General features: G+C 53.0%; 2 protein-coding genes across 3 annotated transcripts; both read left to right on the top strand.

Annotated features, from left to right (window-relative positions):
- The first annotated feature begins 9491 nt into the window (after positions 1-9491).
- Positions 9492-11813, top strand: ZBTB12 (zinc finger and BTB domain containing 12). The gene is made up of 2 exons (XM_077161387.1): positions 9492-9580; positions 10060-11813. Exon 2 carries the CDS (start codon positions 10079-10081, stop codon positions 11456-11458), a length of 1380 nt encoding a protein of 459 aa, XP_077017502.1. The 5' UTR covers positions 9492-9580; positions 10060-10078; the 3' UTR covers positions 11459-11813.
- A 1888-nt stretch (positions 11814-13701) lies between these two features.
- On the top strand, positions 13702-27286 carry EHMT2 (euchromatic histone lysine methyltransferase 2). 2 transcript variants are annotated; one of them, XM_077161365.1, is made up of 28 exons: positions 13702-13751; positions 14399-14465; positions 14554-14772; positions 14879-15132; positions 16072-16156; positions 16242-16282; positions 16440-16595; positions 17870-18007; positions 18093-18207; positions 18373-18474; positions 18707-18855; positions 18947-19090; positions 19173-19408; positions 19489-19671; positions 19796-19878; positions 20331-20437; positions 20545-20667; positions 20763-20864; positions 22323-22427; positions 22542-22696; positions 22782-22949; positions 23422-23566; positions 23877-23954; positions 24252-24367; positions 24460-24546; positions 25977-26055; positions 26203-26378; positions 26777-27286. In XM_077161365.1, the coding sequence occupies exons 1-28, from the start codon at positions 13710-13712 to the stop codon at positions 26955-26957; spliced, it is 3636 nt and encodes a 1211-aa protein (XP_077017480.1). In that variant the 5' UTR covers positions 13702-13709; the 3' UTR covers positions 26958-27286. The 2 variants fall into 2 exon arrangements, with proteins under 2 accessions (XP_077017480.1, XP_077017481.1); XM_077161366.1 differs by lacking the exon at positions 18373-18474.
- Positions 27287-27533: the final 247 nt, after the last annotated feature.

Here is a 27533-nt window from a genome sequence, read left to right as displayed (position 1 = left end):
TGTGGTATGCTTTGAGATGTATTGCTTTTATGTGTATATGCTATTTAAAGAGAAGGAATATAACCGAAGAGATAGGATTTAACAAATGAGTGTGACTGCTGAATCATTATATTGATATTGCTGTTGGTCTCCAGCATCTTGGAGCAGCTAGAAGAAAAAATGAAAAATCATGGAAAACGATCCACCAAACTTTAAAATCTGTTCTATAACTACTTGTTAAAATGTACTTGGAAATGGGGGGGCCACGGTGGCTCAGCAGGCAGAGTTCTCGCCTGCCATGCCAGAGACCCAGGCTCAATTCCCGGTGCCTGCCCACGCAGGAAAAAAAAAAAGGACTTGGAAATGCATTGCTTTTTTATATATATGTTATATTTCACAATTTTAAAAAAAATTAAAGAAAAAGGTGATAGCTGATAAAACCTGCAAAAATAATACCTTGATTTTATATTTAGCATTTAATTTAAATGAATGAATTTAAAAAAAAAAACAAAAACACATCTGCTTCCTGACATGTATGCACAGCCTAGAAGGGGACCGGGGTGGGGGTGGGGGGGTATCAATGGCTCCTCAAAGATCACACCATGGGGAATGAGCTGAGCCGACTGAAGATTGCCCAGTACCTCCAACTGGACCAACCCAAGCTCAATGAGGTCCCACGACGCTTCAAGCCAGGGAGCCCCAATGGCTACTCAGTGCCCCTGGCCACCCAAGCCACCCTCAGTGGGCCTGGCACTGAGGGGAGGCCTACCGTGGAGCGAGGCCTCCAAAGGCAGCTTCTTGGGAGCCTGGGCTCCTACTTGAAACAGAAGCAGGCTGCAGGGTGTTCAGTCTGCCATGGGTGGGTCCAAGGGCAGAGACAGCGCACACGTGCTCTACGCCTTCCCATGCCGCAGCTTCCCACAGCTGCCCCTCCTGTCAGCCCCGAGGGCCCTGGGCGAGCTAGAAGAGCACAAGGCAATAGTCCTGTAAGAGACACTGCCTAGCTTACGCCTTTTCTTTTCTTAGTCCGTGTTTCTTTGCATCACAAAAGCAGTTATTTTAAAATCGGATGCCCTCCCTATCCTGTCCCCTAGGTTTGAATTCTCCTGCTGGGTTATTTTGGCTCACGTGCTGGGGTACCAGAAGCCCCAACCACAATCAAAACGAAGTTGTTAACTATGTGAGGATATTGTGAGTTGTTGATTATATAATAAGAAGGGAATGGTCATGTGGTAAGAATATTTGTGTTTGTATGTGGATATGTTTCGTTAAAAAAAAAAAACTAAGTTGTCAGCTTTGGAGTTTTTCTTTTTTCAACAGCTATGCAAAGGGAGTCTCCAGTTAGCGTTGATTTCTAGTGTTCTGTCATTTTTTTTGATGACTCGTATGGAACTGACAACTTTGTCAGTAAAGACTTTGTCAGAAGATGGATTTAAAAAAGAAAAATAAATCCACGGACAACTCAATTAGTCCTTCTTTACTTCTGTTGTAAGGGAAGAAGGGAAAGCACCTGACTTGCAGGATGGTGTGTTCCCTGCCACCAGGTCTCTCACTTTCTCAGACCAGCATTTTGGTGTCCTGCTGTTTTTACCTTCCAGGCTTCCTGCTTAGGGGGCAGGGGGCCGGTGCCTCCTTCTCAGGGCCCCTCCCAGGTCCATTCGCATCAGCGAAGAGGGTATATGGGAATGTCAGGGCTGGAAATGATTCCTTCCCTTAAACCTATCCAGAGCCCTGTGGACACCCCCTCCCAGCCACGGAGAAACACGGCCCTAGTCTGAAGACTGCTGCCCTACAGAAACTCGCACACTGCACTGACCCTAGTGCAAAGGGGTCCATTGCAGCCCTTCAAACAAATCAAAGGTCCATGAACAGGACAACAGAAAAATGAATCGTGATGCAAACACGCAATAGAAAGAAAGTGAATGAATTACAGCTAAGCGAGTCACAAAGCAAAAAACTTAGTGCTTAGTGGAAAAGCACACCCCAGGATGCATGATTTCATTTATATGAAGGCCAGATGGCAAAACTAAGCAATATACCATTCAAGAATACCTGCAACATACATGAAACCATGAAGACAAGCAAAGGAAGGACACTTTGGAAGTGGTCAGCATGGAGGCAGGCATCTTAAGGCCCCAGGAATAGCTTATTTCTTAAGCCGGGGCAAGCACCCAGTGTTTGTTTCATCAGTCTTTACTCGTAGGTATCAATTTATACATGCTTCTATACATTTGATATAGCCACAACACATTTTGGGGAGAGAGAAGAGGCGAGCATTCTTGCCTGCTGAGCCACCGTGGTCCGCCCACTTTTTTTTTTTTTTTTTTTTTTAATGTAACAAAGCCCTGTCTGGGTTTTTAGACTTTAGGGTCAGAACCAGTAAAGGGGACATGTCTCACTCCCTTCTTGGGAAAGCCAGACATGAAGCAGAGTCGGAGGGCGAGGGCTGGTGGAAGGGCAGACCGGTTTGCAACAGGCTCTGAAAGAAAGGAAAGGAAAACAAGAGAAGTAAAGAAAGAGATGATTGTGGGGGTGAAAGGAGGGCACTGGGGCTTCTCGACAGTTCAGAGATAGGACCGTCTGCCGAGGGCTGGAGAGTGGAGCAGGGTGCACTGGGTGCTGCGACCTGAGGGGGAGCAGAAGGTGGGGGAGGGTCTGGCAGAAAAGACACTGGAGATTGGGGATCTCAGGGTGGGAGGGGAGAGAGAAGGGGGGGCAGGGGGAGCAGGTATAGTGCCACCCTCTGAGAGGGAGAGTTCTGCGTTCAGAGAAAGGAATTTTGAATTTTGGGGAGGATGAAGTTTCCAATTCTGATAATTCTGGGAGGGAAGTGGGTAAGATGGAGACCTGATCAAAGTTGTGGGAAGGGAGTGAAAAAGCTCTGAAGAAAATAGTAATTTGGGGTCCTGATGGGAAGGGGAACTAGATGGGGGTGGGAGGGAAACTTTTCACTCTCTTCCCTTTTATGCTTTCTGAATTTGGAAGCATGTGGATGATTCTATGAAAAGAATAAAATAAGCCAAATATTTTTTTTAAATGTGGGGTGTGGGTTAGGTCATCTGCACAGGTACCTGCAGGCTCGGGTATCAAAGGCCTCGAAGTCAGCGGCTCACAGCAAACAGAAGGGTGCGTGGATGATGAGGCAGGAGACAGAAGGCAGGAGAGTCCTGCTTTGTCTGGGATTAATAAGGTGGCGGAATACCTGCCTCGACTTCGCCCTATGCGGTGCCAAGCAGGGTGGTGGAGAACCTGTGGTGTCTCCTCTGCAGGGAGGAGGAGGCAGGAGGTGGTGGGCTCCAAGGGGCACTAAATTCCTTCCGACATAGGAGGGGAAGGGAAGAGCCTTCCAGGAGGCTGAGGATGTGAGGGGGTGGGTTCTGGAGAGTTTAGGAGAATGGATGGGAGGAAGGAGAAGGAGGGCCCAGGGCCATGGGGGAATACAAGCTCAAAGAAGATGGATTTGCAGATGGGTGGGGAGTGACGTGGGCCCTTTGTTTTCATATCATTCTTTTCTCAAGCGGTGAGCCCCTGCCAATGTCGCCAAAATGGGCTCCAGGTTTCACTAGGGCTCCTGCAAGTGAGGACAAACTGAGGGTGGGTCAAACAAAAGAGAACCAGGGAGAAGTTAGAGGTTTTGCGGAAATGCAGGAAAGTTCTATCAGCCTATGGTTTTAAAGTCCAGGCTAACTTCCCTTTCCTATTGTTTACTTCCTTTCCTGTTGCTTCCTAGTTAATTCCAGCCTGTGTAAAGCCCAATTACAAAGGTAAATCCCCTGCCCATACTCTGTCTCAGAGAAACATCTGCTTTTCCTACACTGTTTGGCATTATCTAAATCACTGCTTGCCTCCTTTAGTAACCAAGATTGGTGCTGTGGAATAATCCATCCAAGTCTAAGGCAAGAGCTAGTCCTTGACCACTTCTCCCACACATATGCACAAATATGTGCAAGTCGCCTCTCAAACTGAGAGGCTCTGATAGCCTCACAGGGTTGGAAAAGACTTCCGGGGGCAATCCCTCCATTTCACTGGGGAGAAAACGGAAACCTCTGGGGGCTGGATGACTTCAGACCTGAACTAGAATCTAGACCTTCTGTCTCCTAGTTGTTCCTTACATCTCCAGTCATATGTTCTTTCTAAAGCCCACTGAAGATCCTGGCTTTATCTATTCTCCACACTAACCCAGGGCGATCAGTTCTGAAACCCAGGAAGGAAAGGATCGCCCTCCTCTCACACTGGCAGAAGTTGGGCAGCAAGTGACAAGGATCTATCTAGGAGATTCTAGGCCCCTCCTCCATACTGTGTATGTGAAAAATCAGCCCCACATGTCCCCACAAGAAGGTGGAGCAGAAGTCAGCCTCCTTGAATCACTATATATTTTTTAAACTTTTTTTTATTGCATAGTATAACATATATACAAAGCAAAGAAAGAAAACAGCAATAGTTTTCAAAGTTCTTTTCAACAAGTAGTTACAGGACAGATCCCAGAGTTTGTCATGGGTTACCATACCACCATCTCAGATTTTTCCTTCTAGCTGCTCCAGAACATTGGAGACTAGAAGGAATAAATGTTTTTTTATCATCACATTCAACTTTTTTTTTTTTTTGAGAAATAACATACATACAAAAAAGCAATAAATTTCAAAGCACAACAACAATTTGTTGTAGAATAGATTTCAGAGTTTGGTATGGGTTACAATTCCACAATTTTAGGTTTTTACTTCTAGCTGCTCTGAAATACTGGAGGCTAAAAGAAATATCAATATCCTGATTAAGCAATCATATCCATTTGTTAAACCCTACCTTCTCTGTATAACTCCACTATCACCTTTGATCTTTCTCCCACTCTTTAGGGGTATTTGGGTATGGCCATTCTAACTTTTTCATGTTGGGAGGGGCTGTCAATAATATGGGGTAGGGAGATGGAACTAGCTGATATTCTGGAGAGACTGGGCCCTCTAGGTTTCAGGACTTATTGGTCTAGGGACCCATCTGGAAATTGTAGGTTTCTGGAAGTCCACGGAAACTCTGTAGAATCTTATATATTGCCCTAGGTGTTCTTTAGGACTGACTGGAATGGTTTTGGTTGGGGTTTGGCAAGTTATGATAGGTAGCAATGTCTAACTGAAGCTTGCGAAAGGGTGACCTCCAGAGTAGCATCTTGACTCTGTTTGAACTCTTTTCAGCCACTGATACTTTATTAGTTACACTTCTTTCCCTCTTTCAGTCAGGATGGAATTGTTGATCCCACAGTGCCAGGGCCGGACTCATACCTGGGAGTCATCCCTCATGCTGCCAGGGAGCCCCCTGGGTGTCATGTTCCATGTAGCAGGGAGGGCAATGATTTCACTTGCAGATTTGGGCTTAGAGAGACTGAGGCCACATCTGAGCAACAAAAGAGGTCCTCCAGAAGTAACTCTTAGGCATACCTATAGGTAGGTTAAGCTTCTCCACTACATATGTAAGCTTCACAAGAGCAAGCCTCAAGATCAATGGCTTGGCCAATTGATTTGGGTATCCCTAATGTTTAACACAGTATTAGGGGTTTCCCCGGTGGGAAAGTTTAAAGAGTTCCATATTTTTTTCTCCTATCCTTCAAGGGACTTTGCTAATATATATATTTTTTAATTAATAAAATTTTTTAAAAAGTAACAAAGAGTGCTTTGAAAAGTATTGCTTTTTTATTTATTTACTTTATACATATGTTATACTATACAATAAAAAAGTTAAAAAAAACTTAGGCTGATTACCATCAAAAAAACAAAACAAAAAAGTAACAACAAACAAAAACATTCTTAACATATGATCTTTCTGTTCTACATATATAATCAGTAATTCACAATATCATCGCATAGTTGCATATTCATCATCATGATAATTTCTTAGAATATTTGCATCAGTTCAGAAAAAGAAATAAAAAGACATAAGAAAAAAATTCATGCATACTGTTCTAGTTAGCTAGCTGCCAGAATGCAACACACCAGAGACAGATTGGCTTTTAATAAAAGGGGATTTATTTCGTTAGTTCTTCAGAGGAAAGGCAGCTAACTTTCAACTGAGGTTCTTTCTTATGTGGGAAGGCACAGGGTGATCTCTGCTGGCCTTCTCTCCAGGCCTCAGGGTTCCAACAGTTTTCCCGGGGGGTGATTCTTTTTTGCATCTCCAAAGGCCTGGGCTGAGCTGCCAGTGGTGAGATGAGGTATACTGAGCTGCCTGGGCTGTGCTACCGTTGAGCTCTCTCATTTAAGCACCAGCCAATTAAGTCAAACATCATTCATTGCAGCAGGCACGCCTCCTAGCCAACTGCAGATGTAATCAGCAACAGATGAGGTTCACATGCCCTCATGTCCACAGCAACAGAATTAGGTGCCTTCCCCTGGCCAAGTTGACAACTGAATCTAACTACCACACATACCATACCCCTTACCCCTCCCTTTCATTGATCACTAGCAGTTCAAACTAAATTTATTTTAACATTTGTTCCCCCTATTATTTGTTTTCTTCCATATTTTCTACTCATCTGTTGACAAGGTAGATAAAAGGAGCATCAGACACAAGGTTTTCACAATCACAGAGTCACATTGTGAAAGCTATATCATTATACAATCATCATCAAGAAACATGGCTACTGGAACACAGCTCTACATTTTCAGGCAGTTCCCTCCAGCCTCTCCATTACATCTTGAGTAACAAGGTGATATCTACTTAATGCATAAGAATAACCTCCAGGATAACCTCTCAACTCTGTTTGGAATCTCTCAGCCCTTGACATTTTATTTTGTCTCATTTCACTCTTCCCCATTTTAGTCGAGAAGGTTTTCTCAATCCCTTGATGCTGAGTCTCAGCTCATTCTAGGATTTCTGTTGAATCACTATATTGATGCTTCTTTTAGTCTCCAGTATCTTAGAGCAGCTAGAAGAAAAAAGACTAAAATTGTGGAATTGTAACCCATGTGCAGTGCTTTGAAATTTATTGTTTTGTTGTATATATATATTATTTTTCACAAAAAAGGAAAAAAGTCTATTGTAATGATAAAAAATATATATTTATTCTTTCTAGCCTCCTATATTTTGGAGCAGCTAGAAGGAAAAGTCTGAGATGATGGTATGGTAGCCCACGACAAACTCTGTGATCTGTCCCGTGACTACTTGTTGAAATGTGTTTTGAAAGCTATTGCTTTTTTCTTTCTTTGCTTTGTATATATGTTATATTATATAATAAAAAAAGTTTTTTAAAAAAGTGCATTGTAAGGTAGGCCACGGTGGCTCAGCAGGCAGAGTTCTCGCCTGCCATGCCAGAGACCTGGGTTTGATTCCTGGTGCCTGCCCATGAACAAAAGAAAAAAAAAAGTGTATTGGAAAAAAAAAAAACACAGCCTCCTGAACTTACTACTTATTTCTATGTTAATCTGTATCTGGGTAGGGCTGGGCAATTCACCTGCCCTCAAGGGCTATAGGTTGGCATTAGGCGCCCTGTCCAATGCACTTCCAGAAAGGAGAGCAGCAAGAAGTGTACAGGATACGTAACTTTATAAATCCAAATTCTTAAATTGACAGCTTTTTGCTCTCACTGGAGTGTGGACTATTCTTTTGAGAAGTCTGGCAATGAGGAATGAGAAGGTGGGATAGTGAAATTATTTTTAGTTAAAAATTCTTTTGAAAATTTCAGTCCATCTCCCACCTAGGGAAAAGGGAAAGGGAACTAGTGTTGATTAAGCACCTACTGTATGCCAGGATCATTTAAACCTCACATTAGTCCCAGGAGGAATCTTTACCTTCAATTCAAAGATAAAGAGGTTTATCAGAAAACAAAGTACCTTGCCCAAGAGCCCTCCTTTAGTAAATAGTGAGATAAAGCTTTGAGCCAAGGTGTGTCTGACTCAAAAGCCCCTATGTTTTCCCTCGAATCCACACTGCCTGACCACAAAGGAGAGAAAGGGAAGGTGGCATTTTAGAATAGAAAGCAACAGGAGGTGTAAAAGTCAGAGAATTTATAAGTGAAAGGCAAAGAGTCAAGGCACCACCCAAGCACTGCCCCAGCCCTCCCACCAAAGAACATCCTTTGATTTTGGGAATTTAGTTTAAGTCAGGAATAAACTTTTTATGGATGGATTCTGGCTGAACTGAAGAGGATGACCTCAACAGTTAGCCTTTTTTTGCGAGACTTCTATTTGCAGAACATAAGCTACCACATAATTCCTTCAATCAAGTTTACAATTTAATGGGAAAACCAGACATTGAACTCTATAATGCATCTTCATCAGAATTGAGGTATAAGAAAAATGCTCTAGTCTTCTAGAAGACGTAATAAGCAAATCCAATTGGTAGGAAACAGGAGCATCTTCACCTGGACTTGGATGAATGGAGAAGTGAGTGTAGGTGTGAGGAGTGCAAGGAAGAGGAGGGGAAGGGAGACTTTAGTACAGTTAGGGAGTTACAAAGAGAAGGCAAAGGAGCAGAGTTGAGGGGAAGTTTGTTTAAGGCGTCAGTCTGAGGAAGGGAGGTGGGTGGAGGGGCAATTGCAACCGAAAGAAGAAAGATAGTGGGATCATAGTAATATAAATAATCGTATAATTAGAAGAATTAGTGCTAGGGCTAATTATATAGTAGGAGTGAAATAGGCAAGGTCATAGTGCAAGTGAAGGGCGTTTGTCTTGGCAAGAAGTTGGGCTTAATTCTGAGACTGGACGGGAGGAGAGGATGGATGTGATTTTAAGCGATTGTGAGATGGAGGGGAGGAAAGTTGAGGGCACTGAATTGTCAGGCTTCGTGGAAAGCGAAGTTATCAGCTAGAAGGGCGGGGGTGGTTGCTAGCTTCAGAAGAGTGGGAAAAATCTGGAAGTGTGGCTGGAGGAACTGGGAACACACTCAAAAGGAGATACACGCGTGGAAACAGCGATCAACAGCTCCGATACTCGCCGGGCGGTTTAGGGCCCTGGGATAGGCCGCGATTCTACCACGGTCTCCAGCGCCGCACAGGTGGACCAAAGCGGCACCACTTCTGGGAGCAGGTGGCAGCCAGGCCAGCGGGATGCCAGGCCCACTGGGAGCCAGGCGGACGCTCAAAGCTGGAAGGCGGGGTGCGGAGCGGGTAGCGCCGCTGGCCGCCGGGAGCAGGAGGCGGGCCGGAGCAAGCGAGCCTCCGCGCGGCACTTGGCACGCACGCGCAGACGGACCGCGGGGCCTGGAGGCACAGAGGAGGGGGAGCGAGAAAGAGCGGGGAGTGGAACGTATTTCCGCTCTGGCGGACAAATAATCTCGGCCAAAGGGGAGGCAAGGCCGTCCGGCCCCTTTAACCGCGTCAGGGGGGGCTGGTGAAGAAAGGGGGGTCGGGAAGGGGGGATCCTGCTCCTTTAATTCCCTCCCCTCTTCCTCCTCCCCGAGTCCTCGCCGCCGCCGCCGCCGCGCGCGGGGCCTGGGACACACGGCACGAGCCGCCCCCGCCCCTCCCCCTTACACCCACGCGGAGCCGGCCACGCGCGCGCGCCCCGTGCACCCCCGCGCCTGCGCGTTGCCCAGGCCCTGCCCGTGTGTGGGGGGCGCCGCCAGCCCCGGGGGGGTGGGGGAAATAGGGGGGAAAAAACAGCGCGCGGAACCCTGCCAGGTGAGAGGCGCGTGCATTTAGGGTCGTGGGGCTGGGGGGCGTGCCACGGACCTGGGGGGTGGCGTGCACGATGCGTGCAGACGGCAGGAGGGGGGAACGTGAAAGGCGCGTGCAAACGTGCAAAGGGGGGGCGGAGGAACGAGGCTGCGGGTAAAGGGGGCGGGGTGAGAAGAACCTGCAACCCGGGCCGCCCCGGAGCCCAGAGTCCCAGGTCTCTACCCCCCCTCCCTCAGTTCCTCCCCAGTGGGCTCGCGGGCTTGCCCGATGCTCGCCGGCGGCCCCGCCCCCGGCAACCACGCCTCCTTCTCGCAGGGGCCCAGCGACTCCCCTGGCACTGGGGAAACTGAGGAAGAGTCCTGAAGTCTTGTGGATAGGGTGTTGGGGATAGGAGGTCGAGCAAGAATGGAGGTGCGGGGCCTAGAGCCACGGCTTCGGAGAGCCAGAGACCTTTGTCTCTGACCATTTTCCTTCCCAACTAGGGTTGCCCCCTCCGCCACAATGGCCTCTGGGGTGGAAGTCCTGCGCTTCCAGCTGCCGGGCCATGAGGCCGCTACACTGCGGAACATGAACCAGCTCCGCGCAGAGGAGCGGTTCTGCGACGTGACCATTGTGGCCGACAGCCTCAAGTTCCGCGGCCACAAGGTCATCCTGGCCGCCTGCTCGCCGTTCCTGCGGGACCAGTTCCTGCTGAACCCCAGCTCTGAGCTGCAGGTCTCGTTGATGCACAGTGCGCGCATCGTGGCGGACCTGCTCCTCTCCTGCTACACTGGTGCCCTGGAATTTGCCGTCAGGGACATCGTCAACTATCTGACGGCTGCCTCCTACCTGCAGATGGAGCACGTGGTGGAGAAATGCCGGAACGCCCTCAGCCAGTTCATCGAGCCCAAGATTGGCCTCAAAGAGGACGGGGTCAGCGAGGCCAGCCTCGTGAGCGGTGTCAGCGCTACCAAGTCCCTCCTACCTCCTGCCAGGACCCCAAAGCCGGCCCCCAAACCCCCTCCTCCACCTCCTCTGCCCCCTCCGCTCCTGCGCCCTGTGAAGCTGGAGTTCCCGCTGGATGAGGACCTGGAGCTGAAGGCGGAGGAGGAGGACGAGGATGAGGACGAAGACGTGTCTGACATCTGCATTGTCAAGGTGGAGTCCGCCCTGGAGGTGGCGCACCGGCTCAAACCCCCCGGAGGCCTGGGAGGAGGTCTGGGCATCGGAGGATCCGTGAGCGGCCATCTCGGGGAGCTGGCCAAAAGCAGCATGCCCCCCAGTGCCGTGGCCCCGCCGCAGGGTGTGGTGAAGGCATGCTACAGCCTTTCTGAGGATGCAGAAGGGGAGGGCCTGCTGTTGATCCCAGGGGGCCGGGCCAGCGTGGGGGCCACTTCGGGTCTGGTGGAGGCGGCAGCAGTGGCCATGGCTGCCCGGGGGGCGGGGGGCAGCCTGGGGGCGGGGGGCAGCCGGGGGCCCCTGCCCGGGGGTTTCTCGGGTGGGAACCCCCTGAAGAACATCAAGTGCACCAAGTGCCCGGAAGTGTTCCAGGGCGTGGAGAAGCTGGTCTTCCACATGCGGGCGCAACACTTCATTTTCATGTGCCCGCGCTGCGGTAAGCAGTTCAACCACAGCAGCAACCTCAACCGCCACATGAACGTGCACCGCGGCGTGAAGTCGCACTCGTGCGGCATCTGCGGCAAGTGCTTCACGCAGAAGTCCACGCTGCACGACCACCTCAACCTGCACTCGGGAGCTCGGCCCTACCGCTGCTCTTACTGCGACGTGCGCTTCGCCCACAAGCCCGCCATTAGGCGGCACCTCAAGGAGCAGCACGGCAAGACCACCGCCGAGAACGTGCTGGAGGCCAGCGTGGCTGAGATCAACGTCCTCATCCGCTAGTGGGCCCGGGGCCCCTGGGCTCGGTGGGAAGGGTCTAGGAGAATGGGGGGGGGGGGGTCTGGGGCAGGAAAGTATGGCGGGGAACCTAGCCAGACATATCCTGAGGGAGGGGCCGAAGATTCCTTGGAGAGAAGACCCTGCCTCTTCACAGCGGGGAGTGGGGGGGAGAATGAAGGAGATGGGGAGAGGGTTTTTTGAGGTCAGGGGATCCGGAGTCCCAGAGAAAGATTGTCTCTAAGAAGTGCATGGATATATGGAGGGAGGGGGAGGGTCCTATAGAATGAGGAGAAAAAAGACTGGAGCTTGTGTTATTCTGGGTTAAAGGCTGCCCAGGAGGAGATTCTGACATTTCATGAGGTGGGTTTGGGTGGGTGGGAATCGGGAGGGAACTGGGCAGGAGGCAGCCTACATGCTCCTGTTTAGAATAGACCCTCAGCAGAGGGAATGGTAGGGGAGAAGAGTATTGAATCCCAGAAAAGAAACGGGGAAACGGTTCTTGCATGCTGGGGGTTGGGGACTTTGGGTACAAGGCTCTCCAAAATTCTAGGGAGAACGAAGTAAGAAGTCAGGTAAGAGAATATGGAGGTGAGCATCCTGGGTAGATATTGGGAAGTGGGGGTATAATAGCGAGAACAGTGTGAATAGTGGCAGGGGTGGGGGGAGGGCACTTAGAAGAGAGGACACAAGGGCTGTTGGGGGGGGAAGGAGTAGAGACTTATACAGTATTTTTTAAAAAAACAAAACGTATTTTTTAGGATTTTTTCTGGAGTTTGGGGTTTTAGTTTTTCTGCTTTTATTTTCAACAAAAAATAAAAAAAAAAACCACCTTTTTTTCTTTATACTCTGGCAACTGCGTGTCTATGACCAACCCTTTTTCTTTATTCAGTTCTCTGACTGCCCCACCCTAGACAGCCTCTCCCTCTAATGTGGCATGCTCAATACCTGGAGATCACAACTCCTGCAGGTCCCATCCCCGAAGGACCCCAGCCTGTAACAGGGAAGGGAGAGTGTAACAAGTGTGCTCCTCTCGCCAGGGACTCTTGTCAGTTCTGTAACCTCAGCACCTTGCAAGATACCCCATAGCACCACAAGTGCAGTGGTTGTTTGGTAGTGGCTGGGATGCACCTGAGTTGCTTTTCTATTTGATGAGTTCGGTATTAGGACTAGGGATAGGTTATACAGGGGGGTCAGTATGTCCACTGAATTATAAGCAGAATTCCGGGTTTGGGCAATTTTTGTCTAGGTAGTAGGTACAGTTTCCAGGGAAAAGTGAACAACCGCTACATTTGGGTTCTGGTGCAAGGAAGACTACAATTCCCAGAAAGCTATGGAATAGGTCTTAACCAAAGAGAACTACAGTTCCCAGAAGGCCTTGAATTGGCCTCAGGTGCCCCTTATCTCAACCACCTACCTGTGTCCAATACTTCCTGTGAAATCGTTATCTTCCAAATTTAGCCAGAATGCCATACCTAAAGGGGTGGTACTTTAGTGCTCGAGGTTGTACATTTTGGTGCAATATCATTCCTACTTTCATTGATAGCTAGGCTATGACTCATGGAGTGTCTGATTTTGCTTGTGAAGTGTTTAGGAAGTGAAAAAAAGGGTAAATGCAGTGTCAATTGGTAGTAATGATTCTTGGGCTGCTGGGGCTTACCTGGATCCCTAGTGCATGTGATGCAGTAACATGCCCAGCATAAACACAAGAGACATTTAGTCTCAGGTTTTCAAAAGGGGACGCTACTAGAGGGGACAAGAAGCAGCAAGGCCACACTAGCAGAGCGTGTAAGTGTTCTCGGCGCATCCCCATCGCCCCCTTCTTGCTCCTTAGAGAAGCGAGGCCAAAATTACGGCTGAGCCTTCTAGTCTGGTGACCCAGAAACCAGAAAGAGAAAAGAGCAACCAGAAGTGGGAGAAGCACACGCGGGCCGGATAAAAATACAGCCGAGGCCAAGAATCAGGAGGGTCAGACTCTCCGTTTGTTACCTAAAACCAGGTACGCACGGAAAGGCCACACTTGGGCCCAGGCGTGCGTCGCCCTCGGTTCTCCGCAGAGCTGAGGCCAGGAAGGGCAGCAATTGTCGCCTACGGCCTGGAGCTTAGAACAACCACCGCCATCTCCAAGGCAGCTCTCGGGGGAAAATGGCCAGAAAAGCGCTGTGCGGCGCCTTTAAGACCCCTCCTCGCCCTCCCTCCCCCCGCCCACGTGACCCGGGGCGGCCGCGCGCCGGCTCGGCCCCCCGCGCGAGCGGCGATGGCGGCGGCGGCGGGAGCTGCAGCGGTGGCGGCCGCCGAGGTGCGGAAGGGGAGGGGGAGAGGCGGGTGCATGCCCGCGCGCGCGCCCGGGGGAAGCGCGCGCCCGTGCAATGCTCCGGGGGTGCAACGGGGCCGGGGGGCCCGGGCGGGACTTGCAGCAATCTGGGGGGCCAACACCGGGGGCGGATGAGGGGACCAGGGGGTGGGAGGTGGGGGGAGTGGGCACGGAGGCGCGCGTGCAGCCGCCGGCTGCCCCCGAGTGGGCGGCGGGCGCCGGGGCCCCAGCGACACGCGCGAGGGGCACGAGGGGCCGTCCGCCAGGCTGGGGGGCAGCGGGCGCTGGAGGGGTTGGTGCCCGGGGTCCCCGCGGCCTGGGGGACAAAGGGGGAGCGGCGCGTGCAGCCGGGAGGAGGGGGCGGGGCCGGGGCGCGGAGGCCCCGCCCCCTCCCCCTCCTCTCCTCTCGGCCCCAGAGATGCGGGGTCTGCCGAGAGGGAGGGGGCTGATGCGGGCCCGGGGGAGGGGTCGTGCGGCCCCTCCGGGCAGCCGAGGCCGCGGAAGGGGGGGGGGCCCATAGGGGAAGAGGTAGGCCCCGGAGCCTGCTGTCTCTTCCCAGAGCCCAGGCGTCCTGGGCCCCCCAACTCCCTACCGGCCTGACCAGCCCTCCCGTCCCTTGTCTCCCCTCCCAGGGGGAGACCCCCGCTGAGGTGGGGGCACTGCTGCTGGAGAAGGAGCCCAGAGGAGCCGCCGAGAGAGGTGAGTGTGCAGCTGAAACGGGCCCAGTTGGACCTTCACCTCCCCCAATATAGCCCTTAGCTCTGTACTTTTTTCTCTTCCTCTTTAGTTCATGGCTCTTTGGGGGACACCCCTCGTAGTGAGGAGACCCTGTCCAAGACCACCCCCGACCCCCTGGAGCCAGCTGGCCCCTCATCCCCAGCCTCTGTCACTGTCACCGTTGGCGATGAGAGGGCTGATACCCCTGTGGGGGCCACACCGCTCATTGGGGATGAACCCGAGAGCCTCGAAGGAGATGGGGACCTCCATGGTGGCCGCATCCTGCTGGGTGAGAGGCTGGGGGTGGTGGGGGGGTGGAGGTGGGGGCGGGGCAGCCTTTGACTCTGCCTTCGCTCTTATCTTGCCTTCTGCCTGTCTGCCTGACTGTTTTTTAGGCCATGCCACAAAGTCATTCCCCTCCTCCCCCAGCAAGGGGGGCGCCTGTCCCAGCCGGGCCAAGATGTCAATGACAGGGGCTGGCAAGTCCCCCCCCTCAGTCCAGAGCTTAGCTATGAGGCTGCTGAGCATGCCAGGTGCCCAGGGAGCAACAGCAGCAGGGCCTGAGCCCCCTCCGGCCACCCCCAGTCCAGAGGGGCAGCCCAAGGTTCACCGAGCCCGGAAAACCATGTCTAAACCTGCCAATGGACAGGTAAGAAGTGGGGGGTGGGGGGTGGGGCGATCAACTGCCAGGAAACTCTTGTGGGCTTTTTTTACAACTTGGTTTCAGGCGTCTTCTAGTTCAGTCACGTGTTCACATATGGTTTCAAGGGACTGGGCCAGGGAGCTTAATTCTTGAACACACGTCTTTGTGTCTTTCTGGAGTTTCACGTCCTTGGAGAGGAAGACAGAGACAGGTTTAAAGAGTTAATTATATAGTCAAAGGTCTTACTTACCTTTATGATAATGACTATGTAAAGGAACTTGAAACCACCCTTCCTTTCTGCCTCAAAGCCAGCCCCCAGGGGAATTTTTTTTCTCCTTTCTTTGAAGCTGCCCCTGCTCCGTTTTAAATTCCTGGGAATCCCTATGAGGAAGGACTACAGAAATGAGTGGAGGGAAATGACAATGGCCCCAGAATCTCAGAAACTTTATGGCCGGGTTTTAAGGACTCTTGATAACATTCTGTCCTGGCTGTGGTTTGGGCAGCCTCAGTCAGGTCTTTCATCTTGTGTGTGTGTGTGTGTGTGTGTGTGTGTGTGTGTGTGTGTGTGTTAAAATATATACAATGTAACATTTCCCATTTTAACCACTTTGAATTGCTCAACTTGCTGGTATTGATTACATTCATAACGTGTGACCATCAACGAGGATCTTTAATCTGTAAAGTTTGTTTTCTCATCTTAAAAATGGGAGAACGACCCCTGCATCTGGGTGGCTGAAAGATAAGTGATGGTTGGTGGTGGGGGATGTGCTTGACATCCTCCTCTGAGGCAAACAGCCCTTGGTATTGCTACATACTCGTTCCTGGAGACCCAGATGGCATTTTTAAGGGTGTGGCCCGCCAATCCAGCCCCACCAAGGGCTCCAGGCTACTGTGCAGAACTGTAGGTATTCCCTTCTCCTAAGTGTGCTCCCTCTCGGCCCCCAGCCCCCTGTCCCCGAGAAGCGGCCCCCTGAAGTGCAGCATTTCCGCATGAGTGATGACGTGCACTCCCTGGGGAAGGTGACCTCAGGTCAGTCCCACCCCCCACCCACTGCAGCCTGATGTGGCCTGTCCGCAGGATTTCGAGTACAAGCCTCACTCCTCTCTCCTTCCAGATGCCGTCAAAAGGAGGAAACTGAACTCTAGAGGCAGCCTGGTGAGCCAGGAGAGGCAGGGAGCGAAGCCTCTCCACCTGGGGTTGGGGTGGGGCTGCTTCAGGGGTGCCCAGGCCTGGGACCCGACTCTGGGTGCTCAGGGGAGGTGAAAGTTGGTGAGGAGTGCCAGCGACGTCAGTTTTTCTGCTCTTTTTCTAGTCGGATGAGTTGGCTTCTGCCCGGGGCTCAGGAGAAGTGACTCTGGAGAAGGGGGACCCTGGGCCCCTGGAGGAGTGGGAGACAGTGGTGGGAGATGACTTCAGTCTCTACTATGATTCCTACTCTGTGGACGAACGCGTGGACTCTGACAGCAAGGTGAGATGGAGCTGGCCGGCCTCCCCCAGCCCCCCTCCACCACAGCCTGGGTTCACTGGCCACACTTTCCTCCCCCCTCCCCCATTCATTTTGCGCCCATTCATTCACTGCCTAATACTACCTATAACTTACTCCCAGGGTTATTTCCCATGCCATCCCTTGACCCTTTTCACAGAGGCCACCACCATCCTGGACACTGGGTTTAACATTCTATTTGTTGTTTAATTGTCACTAGTTTGCAGTTTTTTATTTCCTTGCTCTAGCCTCACTCCAGTACATACCTACTGGATTATTTTAAAGCTAAATCCCAGACATCATATCATTTTATCTATAAATATTTCCACCTGCATCTCTAGGTACTAGGCCTCTTCTTTCTACCACTCCATTACTATTTTCACACCAAAAAAAGTTTACCGATGATTCCTAAATCCTATAAAATATCTGGTTGCTGTTCATGATTCCTTAATTAGTTCATAAATGGGTTTTGTTTGTTGAGATCCAAATGAGGTCCACGCGTTGGTTAGATTGACATTTGTCTTAGATCGCTCTTGCTAAGTAGTTTCCCCCTCTTTCCTGAAATTTTTTCCTTGCTATTTCTTGTAAGGAAACCAGGTTAGTTATCTTACTAAGTGTGGATTTCTTAGTTAGGAGTTGGCTTATTGTGGTGGGGTTTTGACATGTCCCTCTTGACCCCTTATTTTTTGTAAACTAGATCTACAAGTGTGCTCAGCTTTACTTTGCAAGAAGACCTGATAACTGGTGCCAGGTGCTTCCTTTTGCATCGCATTGGGAAGCACAGAATGTCTGATCTCTCTCGTTAGCGATGTTAGGAATATTCAGCGGACTAAGCTGACATTAGCCTGATTAATTCATTATAAAATTCTCTGTTTGCTTTTCACCTAGTGCTTTAGCAGCCATCAGTAGTCTTGTCTATTTGTGAACGCCATTAAAAGGTATCACACTATGCAATTATCCTCTAGAAGCTTCCTTTTTTTAAAGTTACTGTTATGTTGCAAAGATTCACATACATTGTTATTCGTGGCTATGACTCTTTTCTCCCTTCTGTGTAGTACTCCTTTTCTCCCTTCTGTGTAGTACTCCACACACACACCCGCCCCGCCCCCCATGGAGTGGTTGTAATTTGCTTATTGCCAACTCGGTGCCCCAATCCTTTTGTGGGGGATGTCCTGCCCTGCCCCTCTCCTGGGCTCCACCAGGAGACAGCTGTAGCCTGGGACCACTGTGCCCCCAGCCCCACCTTGCCTCTCTCGCAGTCTGAAGTTGAAGCTCTGGCCGAACAACTGAGTGAGGAAGAGGAAGAGGAGGAGGAGGAGGAGGAGGAAGAGGAGGAAGAGGAAGAAGAGGAGGAAGAAGAGGAGGAAGATGAAGAGTCCGGCAATCAATCAGACAGAGTAAGGGCTAGAGACTGAAGTCCCCAGAGGAGAGGTGGGCTGTGGGGGTAGACACTGGGGTCCCTAACTCTCCCCCTGCTCCCAGAGTGGCTCCAGTGGCCGGCGCAAGGCCAAGAAGAAATGGCGGAAGGACAGCCCTTGGGTGAAACCGTCACGGAAACGGCGGAAGAGAGAGCCTCCGCGGGCCAAGGAGCCACGAGGTGAGGAGGCGTCTCTGCTTCTGGGTCCCCTCCTCCAGCCCTTCTCCCAGCCCCCAGAGAGCACGCACGTACACGTACGCTCACGCATGTACACCTGCATGTACCCACGCGGCCACTGCCCGCGCCTGCGAGCTCGCACTCTCACTCTCTCTGTCTCTGTGTCAGGAGTGAATGGTGTGGGCTCCTCAGGCCCCAGTGAGTACATGGAGGTCCCTCTGGGGTCCCTGGAGCTGCCCAGCGAGGGGACCCTCTCCCCCAACCACGCTGGTAATTGCCAATTGCTGGGACAGGGAGTCACTAGGGGGCGCCCTATGAGGCGGAGGGAATGGGGAGGAAGGGGACCCCACCATGGCCCCAGGCCACCACCGCCACCATGGCCAGGCTTTGGGGGTTCTGGAGCATGGAGGGAGAGGTTGGACGGAGGGAAGAGGACCCACCAGGGATCTCAATGGGTGAGCGGCATGGCCCCCCTCAGCTCCCTTTTCTTCCTCCGCCTAAGGGGTGTCCAATGACACATCTTCGCTGGAGACCGAGCGTGGGTTTGAGGAATTGCCTCTCTGCAGCTGCCGCATGGAAGCTCCCAAGATTGACCGGATCAGCGAGAGGGCAGGGCACAAGTGCATGGCCACCGAGAGCGTGGACGGAGAGGTGGGCCTGTGGGTGCAGGAGAGGTGGCCAGCGGTTTCCTGCCCCGGACCCCACCTCACCCTGTCCCCTTGCCCATCTTTGCTCCCCACAGCTATCAGGCTGCAATGCTGCAATCCTCAAGCGGGAGACCATGAGGCCCTCCAGCCGCGTGGCGCTGATGGTGCTCTGTGAGACCCACCGTGCCCGCATGGTCAAGCATCACTGCTGCCCGGGATGTGGCTACTTCTGCACAGCGGTGAGTGACCAGTGGGGCGGTCAAGCACGCCCAGTGGGAGAGCGAGCTCCTGGGACCTGACCGCCTTGTTTCCTGACCCCAGGGCACCTTCTTGGAATGTCACCCCGACTTCCGCGTGGCCCACCGCTTCCACAAGGCCTGTGTGTCCCAGCTGAACGGGATGGTCTTTTGTCCCCACTGTGGGGAGGACGCCTCTGAGGCCCAGGAAGTGACCATCCCCCGAGGGGATGGGGTGACCCCACCGGCTGGGACCGCGGCCCCTGCCCCCCCACCCCTGGCCCAGGATGCTCCCGGGAGAGCAGACACTTCCCAGCCCAGGTACTGTCCTCCCCTTTCTGTCCCGTGTGTGCTCCTATCCCAACTCTGCCACCCCTAGACATCAGCACCCTCTCCCACAGCGCCCGGATGCGAGGGCATGGGGAGCCCCGGCGCCCCCCCTGCGACCCCCTGGCTGACACCATTGACAGCTCAGGGCCATCCCTGACCCTGCCCAATGGAGGTTGCCTCTCTGCCGTGGGACTGCCACCTGGGCCAGGCCGGGAGGCCCTGGAAAAGGCCCTGGTCATCCAGGAGTCAGAAAGGTGAGGGGGGCTTTGCTCCCTGCCAAGGCATTTGGGGCTGGGGTGGGGGGAGCAGCGCGGGTCTGAGGTACCGAGGCTGTGCTGGGATCTGAGCTGACCCTCTCTACTGTTCTCTCCACTGCAGGCGGAAGAAGCTCCGTTTCCACCCCCGGCAGTTGTACCTGTCGGTGAAACAGGGGGAGCTGCAGAAGGTGATCCTGATGCTGTGTGAGTTTCCCACCCAGCAGCCCGCAGAGCTTTATTGAGCTCCAGTTATGAACCCGGCTCTGGGCTTGGGGCCAGGGGTACAGGCACGGGGGGCCTAGTCCCTGCTCCGAAAGACTCAGCGTGGTAGGGAAAACATACTCACGGGTAACCCGGGGCCACCGGCAGGATGGTGAGTGACAGTGAGAGCCCATAACTGTTGGGACTGTGCTGTCCTGAGTGCTTCTGCACGTTTAGTCAAACCTCCCCCCAGCGGGGACCCGGACAGCTTAGGTGTCTTGCCTAGTGCCCAGCGTTCCTGGGGGGCAGGGCCAGGGCCAACGCCTCTGAGAAGTGCCGTGGTGGAGGTGAGCCCCGGAAGGACCTCTAACCCCGAGAGGAGCTGCCGTCCACCCCAGCAGGCTTACTTACCACATGTCCCTCCCACCCCCTGGTGCGAGGGGCTCTCCCCGCAGTGGACAACCTGGACCCCAACTTCCAGAGCGACCAGCAGAGCAAGCGCACACCGCTGCACGCAGCTGCCCAGAAGGGCTCTGTGGAGATCTGCCACGTGCTGCTGCAGGTCAGCCGGCTGCGGCCCTTGGCCGTGGCGACCCAGTGCCCGGACCCTAACCCCCTCCCTGGCCCGGCTCCTCTCTGGTGCCAGCCCGCAGCTCCCCCTCCTCGCAGGCCGGGGCCAACATCAACGCCGTGGACAAGCAGCAGCGGACACCGCTGATGGAGGCTGTGGTGAACAACCACCTGGCGGTGGCGCGCTACATGGTGCAGCGTGGCGGCTGTGTCTACAGCAAGGTATAGGCGGGTGGGCAGGCGGGCAGCGGCCCCAGGGTTGGGGGATCTGGGCCAAGGCGCCAGCCAGAGGCATCCACCACCTGTGTCTCCCTCAGGAGGAGGACGGCTCCACCTGCCTCCACCACGCAGCCAAGATCGGGAACCTGGAAATGGTCAGCCTGTTGCTCAGCACGGGACAGGTGGACGTCAACGCCCAGGTCAGGGTCTGGGCCCACCCCCAGTCCACCGCCCCCACGTCTCTGTGGCCTCGGCGCCTCCGACCTTTCACTCCATCTCACTGCTCCTGTGTGTTTCTTTTTCTGTCTTCCCTTTCATTTGGATTTCTTTTGACTGGTTTTTCCCCCTCTTCTTGCATTCTCTTTATTAGTTCTCAGAATAATGAGTTGCTACCCTAATCTCTGAAAGTAGTCAGTGAGGTTCTTTTTTAGCTCTTGGATTTTTTTTTTTTATTATTAATTACCGAAAAACACCAAACAAATGCAAACATTCGTAATTTTTGATCATTCCGTTCTATATATATATAATAAGTAATTCATGATATCATCACATAGTTGCATATTCATCATCATGATCATTTCTTGAAACATTTGCATCTATTCAGAAAAAGAAATAAAAAGAAAACAAAAAAATTCATACATACCTACCCTCCACCCCTCCCCCTCACCAATCACCAGCATTTCACTCTAAATTTATTTTAGCATCTGTTCCCCCTATTATTCGTCTTTATTCCATATGTTCTACTTGTCTTTTGACAAGGTAGGTAAAAGGAGCATCAGACACAAGGTTTTCACAATCACACAGTCACATTGGGAAAGCTATATCATTATACAGTCATCTTCAAGAAACATAGCTACTGGAACACAGCTCCACATTTTCAGGCAGTTCCCTCCAGCCTCTCCATTACATCTCGATTAACAAGGTGATATTTACTTAGTGCTTAAGAATAACCTCCAGGATAACCTCTCAACTCTGAAATCTCTCAGCCATTGACACTTTATTTTGTCTCATTTCACTCTTCCCCCTTTTGGTCAAGAAGGTTTTCTGAATCCCTTGATGCTGAGTCTCAGCTCATTCCAGGATTTCTGTCCCATGTTGCCAGGAAGGCCCACATCTATCTCTTGGATTTTTATATGTTGGTTCTGTTTTAGTTGATACTGTCATCCTTTTGACCTTTGGATTGTTCTTTCTCTGTCTAGAGGGAGCTCCTTGAAGTAGGCTCCTATGGCTTTTATGACCCAGTAGGGTTTGAGCATACCTTCTGCCACAGAGACAGAATCTTCCAATGTATTTAAAGAATTTAAATTTAAATGAAAAATATCATTTAAACAATACACCCTGTGTGCCTAGGGTTTTCTGTTGCTACTAGGTTGTCCTTTTTCCAGGGCTTTTGCACTGAGCAGACCTAGGAAATGCATGTTTTTTAGAAAGGAAACTTACTTGAATTCCTGCAGCAGCCCAGGGCAGAAAGCCCCCCAGTAGCCCCACTTTGTAGATGAGGAAGACTGGGAGAGGTTAGGTAGCCAGTGCAGGGTCCCAGGGCCCATGGAGGTTGAGTGGAGTTCTTCCCTGTAAGATGGATTGGCTGTAGGGCCTACTCTGGGGCGGGGGAGGAGCCGGTCCCACCCTGACCTCCTGTATCCTCTTCCCACTCACAGGACAGTGGAGGGTGGACGCCCATCATCTGGGCCGCGGAGCACAAGCACATCGAGGTCATCCGCATGCTGCTGACCCGGGGTGCCGACGTCACCCTCACTGACAACGTGAGCCACAGCTGGGGGCAGGGGTGTGGTGCAGGCAGCGCTGGCCCTGAGCTTAGAGGAGGCTGGATTCAAGGGGTCGGCAGCCTGCCCACCCCTTCCCTCTCGCCCGCACAGGAGGAAAACATCTGCCTGCATTGGGCCTCCTTCACGGGCAGCGCCGCCATCGCCGAGGTCCTCTTGAATGCCCGCTGCGACCTCCACGCCGTCAACTACCACGGCGACACGCCACTGCACATCGCAGCCCGGGAGAGCTACCACGACTGCGTGCTGTGAGCACCCACCCAGACCCCGCGCCTGCCTGCCCATCTGCCCCCTCTAGTCCCAGGCCCCATGGGTTCCCTGTCCTCTTCCCAGCTTGTTCCTGTCCCGCGGGGCGAACCCCGAGCTACGAAACAAGGAAGGGGACACAGCATGGGACCTGACGCCCGAGCGCTCCGACGTGTGGTTTGCACTCCAGCTCAACCGCAAGCTCCGCCTCGGGGTGGGAAACCGGGCCACCCGCACGGAGAAGATCATCTGCAGGTGAGCCCGGGTGCCCTACCATGGGGCTGCTACCATGGAGCCTCAGGACACCCCTCCAGGACCACCCACCCCAGAGGTTAACCAGAAAATAAAGAATACCCTGCAAATTTGAATCTCAATAAACAACTAATTTGGGTTTTTTTTCCTTTTTTTTTTTTTTTTTTTGCCATGAGAATAGAATGTCCTGGGCAATCATTGGGATGTACTTCAGTAAAAAAAAAAAATTTCTTGTTTATATGAAATTCAAATTTAATTAAGTATCCTGAATTTTATCTGGTAACCCTAATCCCCGTGCCCTGGTGAAAACCAGCCCATCCCAGCCTCCTCCCCTAACCCCAGCAAAGCCCTAGAAATACTTCCAGACCCTCTCCACAGCCCGGTGAACCCTAGGAACCTCCCTAGCTCCCTCGGACCCAGGGGAGCCCCTCAGCCCTGCTCCAGCCCCCAGCCCTGTCTCCCGGTCCTCCTTCAGGGACGTGGCTCGGGGCTATGAGAATGTGCCCATCCCCTGCGTCAATGGCGTGGACGGGGAGCCCTGCCCCGAGGACTACAAGTACATCTCGGAGAACTGCGAGACGTCCACCATGAACATCGACCGCAACATCACCCACCTGCAGGTGAGGGGACCGCACGGCCTTCCCAGGGAACACCCAGAGCTGCCAAGTGCAGTTGGGCAAGTGGTAGGCCAACAGGATACCTGGCCAAGGTGGTGGGGGGCTGCGACTACCTGGAGGATGGGAGCCTTTTCTAGGTCACGTGAAAGCGTTCTTATGGGCTCATATTAGCCCCAAGGACACCCCTATCTGCAGTGACCCTGGGGCCATCGCCACCCCCTATCCTAAGACCCCAGGGAAAGGACCATAGTTGGGGGTCAGGGAGCACTGGGAGCCTAGCAGCTGAGCTGACCCTGTGCCTCCCCTGTCCCAGCATTGCACATGCATGGACGACTGCTCCAGCTCCAACTGCTTGTGCGGCCAGCTCAGCATCCGGTGCTGGTATGACAAGGTGCGTGTCCCTCGCCCCATCCACAGACGCTCGTCCACTCTCTCCCAGCAGCTAGTCCCTAGTGCCAGCTCCCTGGGACTTGGGGGGCTGCCAGGACAGAGCTGTGCCTGTGTCCATCAAGGGTGCTGGTTGTGTTTCCTCTTCTCTGATCTCACAGCATGTGTGGCCTCCCCCAGCCCATTTTCATCCCCTCTGGGGTGGGATCAGCAGTAAATTTTTTCTTTGGGGTCTTGGGGTACCCCAGCAACTGGGTTAGGTACTAGGCAGAAACCACTGTCTTTTCCCTCTGGACCCCAGGACGGGCGGCTGCTGCAGGAATTTAACAAGATCGAGCCGCCCCTGATTTTCGAGTGTAACCAGGCGTGCTCCTGCTGGAGGAACTGCAAGAACCGAGTTGTGCAGAGCGGCATTAAGTGAGGCCCCACTCCTGCAGCCCACCCCTTGCCCCTCCCTTGGGGTTTCTCCAGCTTCCTCCACCCAGTATCTCCCTCTCTCCCACCCCCAGGGTGCGGCTACAGCTCTACCGAACAGCCAAGATGGGCTGGGGGGTCCGTGCCCTGCAGACCATCCCCCAGGGGACCTTCATCTGCGAGTGAGTCAGGCAGGGGCCCCATGGCACCTGGGTGAGGGATGGGTGCGTGACTGTTGCCATGACCACTGCCTCCCGGCCCCTTCCTTACAGATCCCTCTCTTCTCACTGCCCACTCACTGGCCAGCCTTCTGCCTCCCACCCCCAAAGCCCAGGACCACAGCCCAATTCTGCCCAGACCACAAAGCTTTCCATCACCATTGCCCACATCTCCCCTCCCCTCTACCTCCATATATTTTTGAGCCTTACCACACCCTAGCCCCTCACCTGAGCTGGGAAAAGCACCACTTTTGGAGACATACAGACCTGGGTTTGAGTCTTCCACTTGTTTTTACCAAGTCATTTCACCTCTTTGGGCCTTATTTTTTTTATTGAAAAATCTCTACACATATACAGTCCAACCATATTACAGAATCAGTAACTTTCTTTTTTTTTTTAATATTGGGCCTTATCTGTATTATCTGTAAAGTGGAGGAGAGCTGCCTCATCCCCTCCATCATCTACCTCCTCGGGGCCTTATCCCCTCCATCATTCTTTCTCTATCCAGCAGGTTCTATAATCTCCTTTCCCCCTACCTCCGACTCTGTGGCTTTCCAATTTACCTAGGTCTCCCCTGGAATTAAAAAAAAAAAAAGTCCTTTAGCTAACCCTGTTTGCCCATTCAAGGAACTATCCAGTTTCTCTCCATCATGTCATCTCTCAGCTTCTCAGACAAGTGACCCCTTCCTCCAGGGCCTCAGTTTCCCCACACTCACTCACTGCTCTCTGCCTCTCCCCACCCCACCCCACCCTCTCCTGGCGCCTGCCCCACCCCCTCCTCTACAGCTGCTCTGGCTGTCAGGACCCAGCTCCCAGCTCTTTGACCCACCCATCCTTTCCCTTCACCAGTTCCTCTTCCTCCCTCTGCTGGCCAAATATGGGTGCCTTCACCCCAACTCGTTCCCCGAGTTCCTGACCTCTCCTGTGAGTCTCCTTCTTCTGGCAGCCTGCCCTTTCCTAGTGCACATTCTCCCTGTGGCTGAACTGCCCTCCTCTCCCCACCCATACCAACTGCCTGCAGGTACTAATCCCTGTAACCACAGGGCCTTGCCGTTTCCATGCACACTTGAGCCTTCCTTTGTCAAGTCTCCACTCCTTCCCCTGCTGCTTCTCCAGGTCACCCCTGGGCCACCGGGCCCTGGGCGGTCCCCCGCATGCCAGTCCTGCCTGTGTGGGTCCAGCTGTTCACTGGGGACACCAGCTGGCAGGATTGTGCCCGGTGTTGTTCCCATCTCAGCCTCAGCCGGGTTGACCTGGGAAACTCATGGATGGTAACTGGGGCAGCTCACGAGTGGTACATGGGGAGTCCATGGGGCTGTGAGGAGAAACAGGGCTTGGGGTAGCCTCCCAATAACCCCTGTGCACTTTCAGAACCAACACTTCCTGCCCAATAGGTATGTCGGGGAGCTAATCTCGGATGCTGAGGCCGATGTGAGAGAAGATGATTCTTATCTCTTTGACTTAGATAACAAGGTGGGCAAGAGACATTTTTTTGTCCCACTCCACTCCTGTGGGCCCCCTGGGGAGTAAGCAGGTGGAAGGCTGGAGAATTGGCCAGTGGCAGGGTGGTTGGCCAGACAAGCAGGGTAGGGAGAGGTGTGAAGAGTGATCTCCCTTCAGGATGGAGAGGTATACTGCATCGATGCCCGTTACTATGGCAATATCAGCCGCTTCATCAACCACCTGTGTGACCCCAACATCATCCCCGTGCGGGTCTTCATGCTGCACCAAGACCTTCGATTTCCACGCATCGCCTTCTTCAGTTCTCGGGACATCCGGACTGGGGAGGAGCTAGGGTGAGGCTTCCCAGGGCCCTGCCAGGGGTGGGGGAGATGCCGCCAGCCTGGGACCAGGTGCTGAAGGCTGGAGAGCACTTGGGTTTCCAGACGTGGGTTAGAGTGAGCTTCTCAGGCTTCAGCGTACGTTGTTGTTATCTGGAGGGTTGTTAAAACAAAGAGTCCTGAGCCTCTTCAAGAGCTTCCGATTCAGTCAGTCTGGGATAGGGCCCAAGATTCTGCCTTTTAACGAGTATCCAGGTGATTCTGATGCTGCAGATCCAAAGAACACAGGAGGGCTTAGAGCTCATCTGGAGAAGGTGGGGGTGGCGCCCGGGGAGTACCTGCTGCAGGGACCCTGGTGCAGGCTCTAGGCGGCTGGGTCTGGGTCCCACAAGCCTCTCGTGCCGTTCTGACAGGTTTGACTATGGCGACCGCTTCTGGGACATTAAAAGCAAATATTTCACCTGCCAATGTGGCTCCGAGAAGTGCAAGCACTCAGCGGAGGCCATTGCGCTGGAGCAAAGCCGCCTGGCCCGCCTGGATCCCCACCCTGAGCTGCTGCCTGAGCTCGGCTCCCTCCCTCCCGTCAACCCCTGAGAGCGGACCACACCCTCCCCTTCCTGAGCCTGGACGCCACCAGCCTCAGCAGCCCTCCCCCCACCCCCTGCTGCTCATGGCCCACGTTTGGGGGTGCTGCTGTCTCCTCTCCCCCACCCCCTTCACACATTCCTAGGCCAGAGATCCCGGCCAGGCCCTGGAGGTCTGACAGCCCCTCTCTCCCAGAGCTGGTTCCTCCCTGGGAGGGTGACTTCAGGGCTGGCCACCACCCTGTACCCCATCCTCAGCTGAAATTTGATGAATTGAAATCGGGCCTCTATGCCAATCGGCTTCTTTTGTCCTCAGTAAATGTTGGATTTGGTAATAAACTGTCTGGGTGATTTGGGGGCGGCAGGGGGGGGGGGGGCTGTGCGGCTTATGGCCAGAGGGAATGTGGGTCCAGGAAGAGAGTGGAGACCACTGTGGGGCAGGGTCTAATGGAGGAAAGCTAACAGGTAAATCCAAACACTGAATCCTGGGCCGGAAAGTATGGTGGCATGAAAAAACCGTAAAGGCTGAGGTAGTTTGCAAAATCTTGAAGGGTTTTCTTATCAGAAGGTGCCTGGTCATTTGTGC

The sequence above is a fragment of the Tamandua tetradactyla genome, chromosome 5 (genome assembly GCF_023851605.1).
Source record: "Tamandua tetradactyla isolate mTamTet1 chromosome 5, mTamTet1.pri, whole genome shotgun sequence".
NCBI lineage: Eukaryota > Metazoa > Chordata > Mammalia > Pilosa > Myrmecophagidae > Tamandua > Tamandua tetradactyla.
This window is presented reverse-complemented; position numbering and strand designations above follow the sequence as displayed.

Excerpts from the sequence above, each read along its gene's own strand:
- ZBTB12 (XM_077161387.1), top strand. The coding sequence starts at position 10,079 with ATGGCCTCTGGGGTGGAAGTCCTGCGCTTCCAGCTGCCGGGCCATGAG.
- EHMT2 (XM_077161365.1), top strand. The coding sequence starts at position 13,710 with ATGGCGGCGGCGGCGGGAGCTGCAGCGGTGGCGGCCGCCGAG. Across the intron at positions 14,773-14,878 it reads TGGTGGCCGCATCCTGCTGG|GCCATGCCACAAAGTCATTC; the intron begins GTGAGAGGCTGG and ends ACTGTTTTTTAG. Across the intron at positions 15,133-16,071 it reads CTAAACCTGCCAATGGACAG|CCCCCTGTCCCCGAGAAGCG; the intron begins GTAAGAAGTGGG and ends CTCGGCCCCCAG.